At 50.4% G+C, this 14,509-nt stretch overlaps 5 protein-coding genes across 5 annotated transcripts; 2 read left to right on the forward strand and 3 right to left on the reverse strand.

Annotated features, from left to right (window-relative positions):
• The first annotated feature begins 410 nt into the window (after positions 1–410).
• On the forward strand, positions 411–2,688 carry BO97DRAFT_470616 (putative ATP-dependent Clp protease). Its single transcript, XM_025699963.1, has 2 exons — positions 411–937; positions 991–2,688. Exons 1-2 carry the CDS (start codon positions 493–495, stop codon positions 2,406–2,408), a joined length of 1,863 nt encoding a protein of 620 aa, XP_025551207.1. The 5' UTR covers positions 411–492; the 3' UTR covers positions 2,409–2,688.
• BO97DRAFT_478161 (putative Chromo domain protein Chp1p) lies at positions 2,650–6,444 on the reverse strand. Its single transcript, XM_025700610.1, has 4 exons — positions 4,997–6,444; positions 3,997–4,893; positions 3,605–3,939; positions 2,650–3,508 (listed from the first exon to the last, which is right to left on the reverse strand). The coding sequence occupies exons 1-4, from the start codon at positions 6,098–6,100 to the stop codon at positions 2,941–2,943; spliced, it is 2,904 nt and encodes a 967-aa protein (XP_025551208.1). The 5' UTR covers positions 6,101–6,444; the 3' UTR covers positions 2,650–2,940.
• Positions 6,445–6,623: 179 nt separating this feature from the next.
• On the forward strand, positions 6,624–8,207 carry BO97DRAFT_405778 (Rab family GTPase). The gene is made up of 6 exons (XM_025695269.1): positions 6,624–6,678; positions 6,813–6,971; positions 7,036–7,048; positions 7,167–7,556; positions 7,639–7,719; positions 7,775–8,207. The coding sequence occupies exons 2-6, from the start codon at positions 6,951–6,953 to the stop codon at positions 7,903–7,905; spliced, it is 636 nt and encodes a 211-aa protein (XP_025551209.1). The 5' UTR covers positions 6,624–6,678; positions 6,813–6,950; the 3' UTR covers positions 7,906–8,207.
• Positions 8,208–9,516: 1,309 nt separating this feature from the next.
• BO97DRAFT_470618 (Brix-domain-containing protein) lies at positions 9,517–12,649 on the reverse strand (the record flags this gene model as incomplete). The annotated part of the gene is made up of 5 exons (XM_025699964.1): positions 12,376–12,649; positions 11,461–12,294; positions 10,842–10,944; positions 10,402–10,602; positions 9,517–10,119 (listed from the first exon to the last, which is right to left on the reverse strand). The coding sequence occupies exons 1-5, from the start codon at positions 12,606–12,608 to the stop codon at positions 9,517–9,519; spliced, it is 1,974 nt and encodes a 657-aa protein (XP_025551210.1). The 5' UTR covers positions 12,609–12,649.
• Positions 12,650–13,088: 439 nt separating this feature from the next.
• BO97DRAFT_452438 (ketohexokinase) lies at positions 13,089–14,431 on the reverse strand (the record flags this gene model as incomplete). The annotated part of the gene is made up of 6 exons (XM_025699031.1): positions 13,089–13,345; positions 13,418–13,528; positions 13,585–13,646; positions 13,702–13,860; positions 13,919–14,315; positions 14,385–14,431. The coding sequence occupies 6 exons, from the start codon at positions 14,429–14,431 to the stop codon at positions 13,180–13,182; spliced, it is 942 nt and encodes a 313-aa protein (XP_025551211.1). The 3' UTR covers positions 13,089–13,179.
• Between the last annotated feature and the right edge of the window lie 78 nt (positions 14,432–14,509).

Consider the following 14,509-nt stretch of genomic DNA (forward strand, 5'->3'; position numbering starts at 1 on the left):
TTCTTGATGCCGGTTCAAACATTTCATCTTGCTTTCAACTTCACTTTGTCTGCAATGTGACAGGCAAAGTATTCCCTTGGACTGGCGTGTCCGTAGCCCAAGGCGACAGCCAAGTAAGGCTACCAAGCCAATTTTCGCATAACGCAGACCTTAAGGCTGAGTTAACCGACTTCAGACAGCTTGTGGAGTCGGCCAGATCAAGCTCGAGATCGACAACGCCTCACGCGCACAACGTTCATCTCAACATGGGCTTCATACCCGCTCATTGTCGCAAACCACGTCACCCGCGGATAGCATCGGTTGATAAGCATCACGTGCTGCGGGGAAAGCTATCAATCGGGCTGATTGTATCTTATCTGCCACCATCGGAAGCGACGTCTCCGAGAGCTCCTGTCTTTCTCCTTCTTACCATCCCCTCTATCGCACTTTTACATTTTGGTGCGGAGTATATCGCATTGGCACATCCGCTGTGTTTTTCATATTCTCCTGGTCATGCTGCGGTCGCCTCTCCGGGCTTGTGGTCCCCCAAGGGTGCACCGCTACTCTGTCCTCCGCTATCGGCATGCGCCAAACCCGCAGTCCCGTGGCAATTGTCGTGGGTTTACAAACTCTTCGGCAACATATCCCACCCTTTCACAATTCGACCGATCAGACTTCACCAGTCAACCATGGACTGGAAGCTATGAAGCAGGATTACCAACAGCCGGACCTCTTGGGTCTACTCCGGCCTTCGGAGCACCGCGGGTCACGCCGAGATCCTTGAAGCATTATCTAGATCAGTTCGTGGTGGGACAAGACCGTGCGAAGAGGATCTTGAGCGTGGCTGTCTTCAATCACTACCAACGAGTGCAAGAATTGCAACGAAGGGAGGAGGAAAACGCGGAGTTACTGGCCAAGCGGGCACGCAGAGAAGCCCTTGAGCGTCATCCAGTCGAGGGTAAGTCATTCAGTGGCTGTAAGTCTATGCTTGTTGACCTAACTTGCATGCAGACGAATTCCCCGGTCAACAACAAACCGCTCCTCTCCCTCCCGATGCGGATCTAGCTGCACCTACGACGGCTCCAGTGGAACTTAAAGAGTCCTCAGATTCATCCCCGCTCCAGTTGGAGAAATCAAATATATTGCTATTGGGACCATCAGGTGTTGGGAAAACGTTGATGGCAAAGACGCTAGCAAGAATTTTGTCGGTCCCCTTCAGCATCTCTGACTGTACTCCATTCACTCAGGCTGGCTACATCGGAGAAGACGCAGATGTATGCGTCCACCGACTCTTGGCCGCGGCGAACTACGATGTCGAGCAGGCAGAACATGGCATAATCGTTCTAGACGAAGTGGATAAGCTCGCAGCCACAAAGATCAGCCACGGCAAAGATGTTAGTGGTGAAGGAGTGCAACAAGCCCTTTTGAAGCTCATCGAGGGTACCACCGTTCAGGTTCAAGCCAAGCCAGAGAGGAGCGCTCCTCGCGGTAGCAACACAACCAACACATATCCGTCTCACAGTCCTCTAGGCAACAGCCCGTTCACCCCAGCAAGTGGAGGGCACCCGGCCCAAAAGGGCGAGGTCTACAATGTTCGCACAGATAACATCCTCTTTATTTTCTCCGGTGCTTTTGTTGGGTTGAACAAGGTTGTCATGGATAGGATATCCCGTGGCTCGATCGGTTTTGGTCAGCCCGTTCGGGCTCAGTCAGGCTCATCCGAGCGATTAAGAGAATCGGGCCCGGCGAACAATCAGCCAATTCCCATCCTCCCAGGCTCGGAAGAGGAAGCACTCTACAAGAAACATCTCCCGTTCTTCAGCTCCGCCTCATCCGCATCGCCTAACGGCGAGCCAGCCTACTTCAATGCCTTGGATCTTCTGAACCCAACAGACTTGCAGAATTACGGATTTATCCCCGAACTAGTTGGCCGTGTCCCTGTGACAGCTGCACTATCCACACTAACGACACCTTTGCTCGTCCGTATTCTCACGGAACCACGCAACTCCCTTTTAGCACAGTATACAACCCTCTTCTCTCTCTCTGGCATCGAGCTCCGCTTCACCACCCCCGCCTTGCACAGAATTGCTGCCAACGCCTTCACCATGGGCACCGGCGCACGGGCACTCCGAACCGAGCTAGAGACGATCCTCAGCGACGCGATGTTCGAAACCCCCGGTTCGAGCGTCAAATTCGTTCTGGTCACGGAGTCGGTTGCGGAGCGCCAGGAGAAGCCTATCTACTTGTCCCGTGGCCAAGGTGGACGTTTTCATTCCCTGATCGCAGCCGAGGAGAGTAAATGGGAGGAGAAGCTGCGGCGCGAGAAGAAGGCTAAAGCCAAGAATCATAAGCCCAAGTCGCCGTCTCCACCAGAAATACATTCCATCTCGAATTTCAAGGAATACCGAACCAGAGCAGCTGGCTTCTGATGGAAAGGTTGATGCTCGCTCCCCTTCCCCGCTCGTGCTCGGTCATTTCCTTATCCCTATGTCGTCATTCTCTTTATCGTATCGGGCTCCCATGCAGCGATTGGTCGTTTTGGTTCGTTTGGTGTTGGGGTAGGGTTTTGCTCGGTTCTCTCATACTAGTTTTCTGTTTTTTGTTTGTTTGTTTTTTTTTATACTTCGCTGTGCTCAAACCTGCAATCTTGTGAATATCATGATAACATTTGTAACTCTTCCTTGCGGACGCTTAAAGCCACAGCTCAATGGTGACAACATATCTCCGAAAAAAAGGACTCATCATAGTGAAAGAATCATAGGGTATTCTGTGCATCATCATAAAGAAACTCCACGCTGATAAGGTATGTAACAAGGGTCGCCAAATATTTGCATGGAAAATTGTCCTCGATTCAATTCGTTGGCTTTGGAAACTCTTGAAGAGCTGAAGACTTTCAAGCAGATATCGAGATTGCCCCTGCTTGATCTCGAAGTAGACATATCCCCCCACCAAGGTTTCGAACTAATGGTAAGGTTCAGGGTAGTTGAACTGAGCCGAAGCAGAATTCTGAGCGACCTTCGACGCATTATGTTCAACGAGAGCCGAGGCGGTGGACCCAGAACGATGGCCGCCGGGGGTCCGCGGCGTAAACGGCGTGGCCTGGACCCGTCCTTCTCCGTCGGAATTGCGCTTCTCAACTAGCTTGTGCCAGTAGTGCCTGTGGTCAATTTTAAGGGTAGCTAAAGTGTCCTTCGCGCCCGCCTTGAGCTCGATGTGTTCCCATTGTTCCCATCTCGATTCCTTCTGCGAGGTGACTACCATGAATTTGCGGTAGAGATGGGAGTTGACCAGGGCCCATCCGGCAAAGAATTCGATCAGGTGGTCTGTATCGAGGACTTCGCGACTCGAGCCAACAGGTAGATCGGGGCTTTCTTGCTGGGTGCGAAGCCCATACCCAGGCAGATCGGGCGGAGAGATCACGTTGCTTTCAAAGAATTCATCGGTAGAGCCTGGCAGCACATGGCCAGAGGGGGTGTCGTAAGCGGGGGGAACGCAGAGCTGTAAGATCAGGCGGTATATGGTCAACCAACTGGTTTAGAGAAGGAGCAATGTTAGCTTCACATAATACTGCTAATGGTGGGTGGAGAAGTGGGAAGGGGGTCTCCGATCGAGGCTTTCAACTAACATTCCTGTCTTTCGCTCCGGACTGGTTTCCGACTGCTGAAGAGCCCAGTTGAGGACATCAGGTCGAAACATAATTTTCCAGTTTCCCGGAAGTTTCTTCTTAACCCAATCACTCATCCAGGCCAGTATGATCATCGTGGCGTCCGGCTCATGTAACATGAATCCTTCGGTCAACAAGATGACACAGCCGTGGGGAAATATGCGTTGAAAGCAGGATGGCTGATCCGTGAATTGGAGCGGCTTTGACAATGAGACACTCCAAAACCCGACACCAGGCTTGCCGAGGAGAGTTTTGAGAAAAGGAAGTGCGTGAAACGACGCAAAGCTCTCGTGGAACTACTGAAAAGTCAGCTTGAATGATAGTGAACCGAGCTGGGGGGAAAGGAAGCATACAAAGACAACTCCGGAAGAGACCGTCCGCGCGAATTTTTCCCAATCGTCCTCATGCTGGCTTGAATACACGACTGGTTTGTACTCCTTCAAGAACTCATTTAATAACTGGAATTCTTTGACATGTTCAGGATCTTCCGGGAACATAAGGTATAGCGCCTGTGCCATTTGGGTTTTGTTGATCCCTGCGTTGACTCTCACTAACGTCTCAAAATTCACTCCAAATTGCGTTCTGAAGAAGGCCTTCAGGTCAAATGGGCCGCCAGTGGATGAAACCTCTTCAGAAGCGGGTGGCAGTCCCTGGTGATCTATCTCCATTGCCTCAGACGTATCTGCTGTTGGAAAGGAAGGGTGTGTTCGAACGTCGTCAGGTAAAGATGGTCGTCTGGGCTTCTCTACAATCGTCTCTTCTGAGGGTCGAATAGGGGACATATGACGTTCCAACGTGTTCTCTACCGATTGATCGGCCGTGTCAAGTGAGATTGAGACACTGCTTCGGGCGTCTTCGAATAACTCTGAGTGTTGGAATTCATCGACCTTATTCACTTTGTGGGTGTGGTCGAATTTATTCACTTTTTGGGTCTCCTTGACAGTGTCAGTTTTAATATGCCGTGGTATTAACTCTTGAGCATATGCGTTGTGTTGCAGTTGCTCAATAGAACCTAGGAATTCCCTAACATGAACATGAAGATATGTCTCAGGAATGTCCTTCCGCACATTGCTAAGGAACCGGAAATCAAGTGAATCCGGAGGGTAAGCGAAGAACGCCAGAGATGACTTCTCGGAATGGAAAATAGCCACAGTATTTTCTCGCTTAAGCTCCTGTGACATCTGGCGAATTTCAGGTGAACTATCGTCATACCCTTCGATCCAACCCACATCACGCGCTGCGTTCATCGCCTGGAAGTTGATCAGGATCAGCCATCAAACCATACGAATCATGTTAATGTTGCAGGCGAGCTCGAATCGGAGTCCTTTGAGACAGAAAACACATGGTACTCACATTTGAGGCTAGGGTCTGATATTGATCCAATGTATAGACATGTTGAAACCAGATGTCAAGGTTATGACCTATCTTGTGCTTGAGAACTTGACTTCTTGTCCATGTATCCAAGCCACAAAGCTTTGCTGTGCCTATAATTTCCCTATCCGGCCCATATAAGATCCGAATTAAAAGTTCACCAGACCTTACGAATCGTGCACCGAACGCTGTCATTATATTTCTTCCTCCTCGAGGATTCTTGACCGGATAATATTCAGACTCTCGTTCCTTGCGTTGCTCCGCTGGCTGATTGACTTCGGTCATGGTCTCATCCACTTTTTCTGGAGACCTTGTCCGAGAGGGCCCAGAAGGTGCTGATTGTATGTCTGGAGTCTGTTCCGGAGGTGGTGTGACGTTTGAGGAACCACTTGTCCTATGGGCGATGGGAGGGTTGGCAGGCCATTCCGAAGGCCGTCTCAAGTCCAGTCGATTGATATCAGGATCCAACTCCCTATTTCTCGCCTTCTCGTGCCACCACTTGGATGACAGATTTGGAAACCATTTGCCTGTGGTGTTCGAATGGAGGGAACTCCGACGCTGCGGGTGAGCTTGGGATGGCTTGCCACCACCAAACAAAACCGGGGGTAAGTCCTGCGCAACGCGTTGCTGTGCCTGTACTCCTTGAGCGCTGTAGCGAAGCCGGGGTGAAGATCTTCGTAAAGAATGGTCGACTCCAGCTGATGCTCGGCGTCGCCCATGATCGGCTAATCTGCTTAGTCTTCGTCTCTTAGCGTCGCGTCTGCGCTTGCGTTCAATCCTCTTTTCTTCTAACTCTGCCATATATTGCTGCCAGGCTTCTACATCGAATTTTTTGCACTTTCCTTCTGCAATGGCTTTCTTTTTTCGACGCCAATCGACCATAGTCTGGCCGTTTGTGAAGGCCTGGGCAGGCTCCCAGCTATTCCTTTCAGGAGGGTAACCGGCCCATTGCACCAAATACCTGACACCGTCCTCAAATTGCCCCTCAGCTAGAACTTCCTCGACGTCATACTCCGATTTCGGCTCACTGGAGACCGTCGAAGTGAGGGAAATGTCATCATCGTCATCTTCTTGACGGTGAGCCATACTCTCAAGCAATGAGTCCGGAGATTAGATGTAGAATAACAGAAGATATTATGGTGAGAATCTCGGTTGCCAGACAGAGTCGTAAATTGCCAACCGGACGGTATAAGTCGGAGTCCTAGCACAGACTCAAGCCGTATGAAGCAATGAAGTGCCTATATCATTCTGTGATCTCGTTGGATTCGGTCTGTGGTGGGGTGTATAGTCCTTTCCCGATTGAGACAGACCGATGCAGGTTGTAGTTGGGGGAGTGAATATCAAGCAGAGGACAAGGTCTCCTTTATTGGGTGAGGAAGATTCGAGTACTTCCGAGACCCCCCTGCTGCATGCAGCGCACTGCATCTGCTTGATATTTTGGTATCAACAACAACAGTCACCAGGACCTGGCAAGTTGCTGGGGACGATAAAGATAATGGGTCACGTGCCATAATCGCTAAGCCCGAACGGGCAACAGTCCACTCGGCAGTGCGACCAGGACGGGAATCGGTAGGGGGAGACCTCTGAGAGAGAGAGAGAGAGTCCAATCCGTCTGGATAACCTCCTATCTCCCTTCCCCGGTGTCCACCCCTTAGACTTTCCCGGTAAGTGGCTGTTATTGACCTGTGACTTTGTGATTTAAGAGGCATCTCCGCGCGCCCTACTGGGCTTCTCTTTCATTCTACAGATATCTGATAGTGAAAACTAACCAGAGAGCACTGCTGCCCCTCGTTTCTAGAAAGTGAGATTCACCTGCTGTTGGTTTTCCCTGCGATTCGCCTGCCACACACCTTTGACTCGGCCACGTCGAAAACTCTCCCCGTCCTCCAAATCTTACCTGTAAGAGAGCTAAGCGAGCTCTCATAATCACATCAATATGGCTAACGACGAGTATGATGTGAGTGACCCCTTTCGTCTGACCCTCTCCACCAGACTTGTAACTAACGAAATGTCGCTGGTAGTTCCTCTTCAAAGGTAAAGTTGCCACTCTTATTCCCCGCAGTCGCCTCTCGTCACCGTCCGCTCTCACATAGTTCTCTTTCGTGTCGGAATCACGGCTAACCTGCGACGGCTTCCTCGTTTCTTTGAACAGTTGTCCTCATTGGAGACTCCGGCGTTGGAAAGTCCAACCTCTTAAGTCGGTTTACCCGTAACGAGTTCAACCTGGACTCCAAGTCCACCATTGGTGTCGAATTCGCAACTCGCTCCATCCAGGTCGATTCGAAGACGATCAAGGCGCAAATTTGGGATACTGCTGGTCAGGAACGTTACCGTGCCATTACGTCCGCTTACTACCGTGGTGCTGTTGGAGCTCTGCTTGTCTACGATATTAGCAAGCACCAGACCTACGATAATGTCAACCGGTGGTTGAAGGAACTTCGCGACCATGCTGATTCAAACATCGTTATCATGCTGGTCGGTAACAAGAGCGATTTGAGACACCTGCGCGCCGTGCCTACGGAAGAGGCCAAACAGTTTGCCAGTATGTGGAGGGCCTTTGTCTACCATCCGGATGGACACACTCCTTTGTCAAGCGGGCTAGTATACTGATGATGACTCTGCAGGCGAGAACAATCTATCTTTTATCGAGACATCCGCTCTCGACGCAAGCAACGTCGAGCTTGCTTTCCAGAACATCCTCACAGGTGAGACCTGCCCTCGCATTCATGCGCCTGCTTCGTCATACTGATCTTCATCTAGAAATCTATCGTATCGTCTCCAGCAAGGCTCTGGAGGGCGGAGACGCGGGCCAGACCGTCCTAGGCGATCGTCGCGACATGGTGAGAATCGAGCAGTCGGATACCTCCGAGACCAAGCAGGGATGCTGTTAAAGAGGCCATGATATCGGGGAATGTGTGACATGCCAACCGAAACGATTTTATTTTTGTGATGTGATAATTGAACGGTCTTGAGCTCTCTTTCTGTCTGTTACTTAGCCTCCTGGAGATGATACACAAGAGGAACGTCGTTAGGAATGGCACTTGGGGTTATGGACATGGTATGGCGGTGTTTGTTTGGACATCACAATGCTCCCGACACCTTCTTTTTGTCACCTTTTACGTTTTCGACTTTTATTTTCTCTTTCGTTCTGTGGTTCCACCTCATGTTTTTCGTTCTATACTTTAAAGATGACGAAATTGACTATTCTCTGAATCTTCCTTGCATTTTTGCCCCTTGCATATTCTGTATCCCACCAGGTTTTGAGCCTTGGGTACCACCCCCTCACCCCATGACGTGTAGATTCCCAGGACATGTGCTGATGGACATTACCTACTCTCAACAAGCTAGGTACTGAGTCCATACAACATAGAAGAGCAACGCGCTGAATACAGAAAGCCATCGGCAGAACCCCCCACTAGAATGAAATCCCAAGGACCACAACACTGGGAGGAATTCCCAGCAGTCGCGTCCACCCACCCAATATCACACTTGTTATCATGCCCGCGGCCTGCCCCTGCCCCCCCAAAAGTCGAAGCCGGTCGAAAACAAGCGGCCCACATCGACACCGCGGGAGCCCCACGAGGCATTCCCATTCTGGCTTCTCATCTTTATCATACGTATTTATGCATTGAATTTTGCCCAACCCTTCCAGCATCAATCCACCCTGAATTTCACTCCGAAAGCAGCCAAACACTTACTATCATGTATCACGTATACACGCACCTCCTCTCCATTTCCAGGAAACAGTAAACAGCAAGGCACAATCCACCGCCGGGCGAGTTGAACGTCTCCCTCTTACGTACAAGCTCCCAATCCAGCCCGCCCCATTTTTAATCGCGCGCGCCCTCAAATAAGAAAAGAGGACTCCACTCCTGGCTCTGGATTTTAGCCCCGGTCCAGGCGGCTGAGCTTTTTTTTCCCTTCAATTCTCGATTCCCCGTACGGTTTAGGGTGGGCTGATCAGGGGGGGGGGGGAGAGGAGGGTTGAATGTGATGGGCATAATGTCGTGGGTGCGAGCCGGGGTTTAGTCACGGATGATGTCGTTTCCTGTGAGCTTAATCTTGGATAAATCGTTTTCCGCGTGAGAAAAAATGTTGGCTTGTGATTTTTAAGGTTTGGATGTGTTGGGGTTCATCTGGTGGTGAAATCATGTAGCTGAGGAGTTGAAAAACTTCTTTCCACTTCGTTCATTTGGTGTCTGACTCGAAGGCTTCGAGAAGTGGTCTGCATCCGTCGGAAAGGGGAGCCGCCGGTCTTTCTTGTGTCATGTATCGACTAGATTCGAGATGGAAGATCTGGGTATAGGTGAGTACTGGGGTTATATTCCAACTTTCTTGTGGGCGGTTCTGGAAGCTTGACGAGTGCAAATGTCCTGCGAATGCTAAAACACTGCGAGTGAGAAAATCGAGGTACATATGACGCAGCGTCGTTTGCAGATATTCAGGCACAAGATGAGGTTCGAACGATACTCTATCTATTGGAAACTTGGGGACCATCGATTCTAATCCCAGACGACCCCAATCTCACGATCCGCAATGGCGGCGCGGAATTCCTCGATATCATCCCCTCGCTCCCTCATAACCCACTCGAGAGTGTCCCCAAATGTCTCCCCATTGTCTCTAAACCAATCCCCCATGTCCCGAACATAGGCCTCGACCTGTTCCTTGAGAAGAGCATGGTCTCGCAGCCACAACACCTGACCCGGATCAAGCTTCATCATGTCCTGAACGACGTAATAATGCGGGATTTCATCACCCCACCCTTCAAACCCTGGGTCATGAAACAAGTCGTTCCGAAAGCGAGACTTGTACTTCGCCGAGGATTCGAAGTTGCTCGAATGGGCCGTATGGAAGTACCGCTCGGCCGCATCCGTGGGCTTCGCGAACAAGCTCTGGGGGTCTGCGGGAGTATCAGGCGTGGGGTAGTTGAGATGAATGTTAAACATCAACTGCTGGTTGCTATCGGGGTACCGTTTCTTGAATTTACGCTGAATCGTCCCGTTGCTGGGACAGATGTGGTTCTGGACGACATCACCGATGATGGAACGCACATCCTCAATCTCGGCCAAGTCGGCTGTAGACCAATTATGCAGGAGCTGCGCACGCTCGGTGACGATATGCGGAAGGGTGCGAGTGAAACGGCTATGGTCGAGTGTATGGAAAGCACGATGATACAGCCATAAACGATAGATCGCTCGGCGAAGACGAAATCGCTCCTCGTTGGATAGCGAGCGGCGATTTTCGTAATCGAGTTTCCATTTTTTAAGTGGATATATAACCTCCCATTTTTGAGCCACACATCCGATTTGTATAATTTGTCGGAGGAGGGGATCGGTTAGAGGTGCGGTACGAGACACATGCGCTGCTTGACTTGCGTTCTGGGTTACTATCTGGATGATATCATCTAGCGGGCCGAACTGGAGCTCCGCGACATTGGAGAGTATTTGTAATTTATTCGATCGGTTGAAGACAGAGTGAAGCCGACGACACGTCGAGGCAAGATTCATCACATCGGTCACACTTTCGCAGGAACGAAATATATGGAGCAGAAGCTCCGCAGCTAGTAGGTTGAAGGACATGTTTTTAGACTGTTGCTATCTTTAAGGGGTCAGTCAATCGGAGGGCTTGCAGCGTAATGCGTGTGAGAGGGCAATTACCTACATTATTCTGGAAGAAACTCAAGAAAGAAGGCTGTGTAGTGAGAGGTTTGATGTCAAATGTCGATGCCAAACAATGGGCAGCGTCGTTTGTTGCAGCCTCGAGACTCCGCGGCCGCCCTCGCAATAGAGATCTGGACCTATATCGCTGCCCCACCCCTGGGGATAACAAGAGCACATGAGATGTAAGTAGAGAATTGTAACATAGCGTCAAGAGAAGAATGAGCTCCAAGGAGCCACAAGGGGCTGCGTGGTGGAGTGGATGCCATGATGCTTGTCAAGGAGTTGCAATAGCTGTGATGGGGTAAGGGCAAGGCGATAAGGAGACGGATGCCAAGTCACTTGACACAATCGAGCTCGTCCTCTCCACACTTACACTTTGAATCCTTCCACCACCCGAGTACAGTTGCACCAAGGAAACGGGCATGGAATGAGCCAGGAAACCTTACGAAGGTCTATAATATATCTGGAATGCAGTATTTGCATCAGAACGCAACTTCCGCAGTTCCAGCAAATAGGTAAGATTCATTAGCACAATGGAACTGTTGGCAGTTGCCGAAACTTGAATCATTTAAGGTTACTCATAACATGCATTGAAGGTTCATTAAATCGGGCGCAAATTGAACGACAACGTCAAGTACTTTTATTATTGTCACACCAGACGCCTTGTAATAGAACCATGAATGTACCCCCACATCAATACATATACATCCCTTGAGGATATCAGAGTCTAATAGGGTGTCGAAACAAAATAAGAAAGCGATAAAAGCAGAAACCGATTATGCGAACAAGTGCCTTGTGTCCAGCGCACCGGGCTTCTTCTCACCCTCGCCCAACCCCAGGTTCGACCTCTTAGCAAAACGATCCGTCTCCGCATCTCTGCGGTTTGCGTGGCGAGCTGCCTTGCCAACGCGAATATCACGGCGGACCTGGTTGGGGCTCACGTATTCCTTGTTCTCGTAGATAACGGGACCGCCAAAGCTGCCCTCCAAGATAACAATAGGCGTCAAGACAAAGCGAGGTCCAATCTCGACGAGCGAAATCTCCGGCTGGCCATCCTTCTTCTTGGGCGCGGGCTTGGCATCCTTGCCCTCCTCTTTCTTGCTTTCACCCTCCGATTCCCGGATTTCGTAGACGCGAATCCAGATTTTGCCGTCCACACCAAAGACACCGATGATGCGATCGACAAAAGGCTTCATTCCCTTCACACCGCGCTTGGGAACGCAGAAAACACCGCGCAGCATTTCTCTGATCAAACCCCGGTACTCATTGCCGGGAGAGCTCATGAGCGGGCCCTGTTCGTCGAATGAGCGGTCGAAGACCACAATACCCCGTCCACCCTTGAGGCAGTTTCCGCTGAATCCAGCATTCAGCTCGCCCATCGTGTGCAAGTTGTTGACGTGGAACTTGATAGTAGGTCCGTTGGGAGGGCGCGCAAGCCAGAGGTACAGATCTTGACCCTGCTTACGAGCCTCGAGGAAGAAGATAACGTTGCAAGAGTGGAGATCGGCGAGGGAGTTCAAGAGAAGGTTGTATCCAGCAGTCTTCTTTTTCGTGTCGAGTTTGCTTTCCTTGTGAACGTGAGGAAGGAGAGATGCGAGGTCTGCAAGCAGGTGTCGATGGCTAGAAAAGAACGAAGATCAATGGTTAGCAGTCTGGATATTGTCTTTCGCAAACCCGGTTTTTGGAGAATTGGCGACATACCGATAGGTCACACCTCTTGAGGTCAACATTAGAACGCGCGTCTTGGGCATGAAACCAGCAGCCAGCTGCTTCTTCGCCGCTTCGGTAGTGGTTTCCTCATCGTCTTCGCTGTCGCTCGAGTCGTCGACATCAGCAAGAAGTTCCTCCATTTCAAGTTCCTCCTCATCAAGCTCCTCCTCTCTAGCAAGGCGCTGGGCGGCTTTCTTAGAAACGGTTTTGTAGACGGACGCCATGGTGAATGCGATATGCTGTGATTTGTGAAAGTCCGAAGCTGTTGATCGCCCGCAAAATTCAAAAAGATGCGGGCAGAATTATTTTTTGGCTCAGACCGCCTTCACTGATCTATATCACGTGACTGATTTCTCTAACAAATGGCAGAAGCGGAACTTTCCCTGCCAAGATATTTGTCCACATTTCTAGTGTGCTAATTAGACTATGCTGTGAATGCATCGCTGCGGCTCGACTATCGACAGTAGCCACGCCGATGGTTCTATCTAACTCCTGACAGTTTCCTTCAGTAGACTCAATCTACTGATACAGGTCACCAGGATCTCATAATTTTATCGAATTTCTAGGTTGAATCTCCTAGAGCCTAAGGCGCGCGCGGTATAGAAGTTTCGATTATGCCTACCATCTGTCCCCGGTTGCTTTTACTTCTTTTCATAGTGATGGCAAAGAAATCTTCCCCTGAACCTCCTCAATTCATGCGCTCGGTCTTGAGCTGCTCTAAGCAATTTTCGTTCACTTCGATGATCGATGGCGCCATACAGCGAACACCGAGCCGGGTAGCTCTTCCAATTAATACTAAGACTCCAGCGCGCGATGAAGGCCAGCAAAGCCTTCCTGCGATACCTTCATTCCAGCGACCCGGTTCGCAAAGCTCAGCTTCTGCGGCAGGCTCCATTCATTGCCTCGACAAAGTAGCGCGTACAGCATGCCGGCATTGAAACTGTCACCCGCGCCGATCGTACTGTTCAATGTCAGTAACGCCTAGTCGTTCTCAAAGCAGTAAAGCGAATCAAGCTACATGGTGTCCACTTACTCCACGACTTTGAAGTCGGCCGCAGTGTATGCGGGCTGATGGATTAATTCCTTCACAGCAGTGCTCAGAGCTACTGCTCCATATTCACCCCATGTACAGCACAGAAGCGAGCTGGCATTGATGATCAGTATCTTTCATACTGAAACCAGTGCGATCTAGGGACGTACGCTTTCTTCGCTAGGGAAGATTGTTCTTGCACGCATTGTTCGGCTGACTGGTATCCATTTCCCTACGACTATCAGCGTTGCCCGCGGCCGAAGCAAAGTGAGTGGGATAGTGCGTACTTGAGCCCAACTTTTCGAATAGAAGACGACGTCTGCTTCCTCCGCTAGTTCCTGCAAGCCTGGCCGTCCTGGCTTCTCCACTTCGACACTGATTCTCATTGAAGGAAAGTGCTTTCGCAAATAGCGAATGCAAGATAGTGTCACCTCAGGTATCCGACCCTTCAAATAGATCAATACGTTAGTCACAATCAGTAGACGCCTGAGAAAAGATGCAAACCTCGAAATGAAACCACGAAGCCGTGGGACCTAATCGACCGGCGATCTCGACGAATTCAACAACGGTCATCTCCGGTAGCTCATTGTAGTTTACAATGGTCCGGCTTCCCGAAGCCTGACTTTTGAAGATATAGCTTGAAGCAGGCTCCGTGAGCTCTTCCCGGTATATGCAGTGATCCATGCGCACATGCGGTTCGAACGCCGCCTGGACCTGCCGCGAAGCGACGGATGACCTAGCAGGCAGGACTGCGACCAGGTTCAATGAGATTGGCGCGCTCGATGAACCGTGAGCGGCCAATTGTTGAAGCACCTCAAGCGTATTGGGGCAGTTGCCTCCCCTCCGGCGAGAGATATTAGAGGCACGAAGCTTTTCATCCTCTCCGGGATAGTGGGGGATCCTGATACATCGACGTCAGACACGGTTGAGCCGTTACGGAATGGATTGTCGACGGTAAGTGTCAACTAACGTTAAGATCGTGTCCAAGTAGCATGCACCTATTGCCACCAGCGACATTTTTCTTCGATTGGTTACCGTATCTGCGCACAGAAAGGTCAGAAATACTTGTATTAACAGAATTCCAGCTCAGGAAGT

The sequence above is a fragment of the Aspergillus homomorphus genome, assembly GCF_003184865.1.
Source record: "Aspergillus homomorphus CBS 101889 unplaced genomic scaffold BO97scaffold_19, whole genome shotgun sequence".
NCBI lineage: Eukaryota > Fungi > Ascomycota > Eurotiomycetes > Eurotiales > Aspergillaceae > Aspergillus > Aspergillus homomorphus.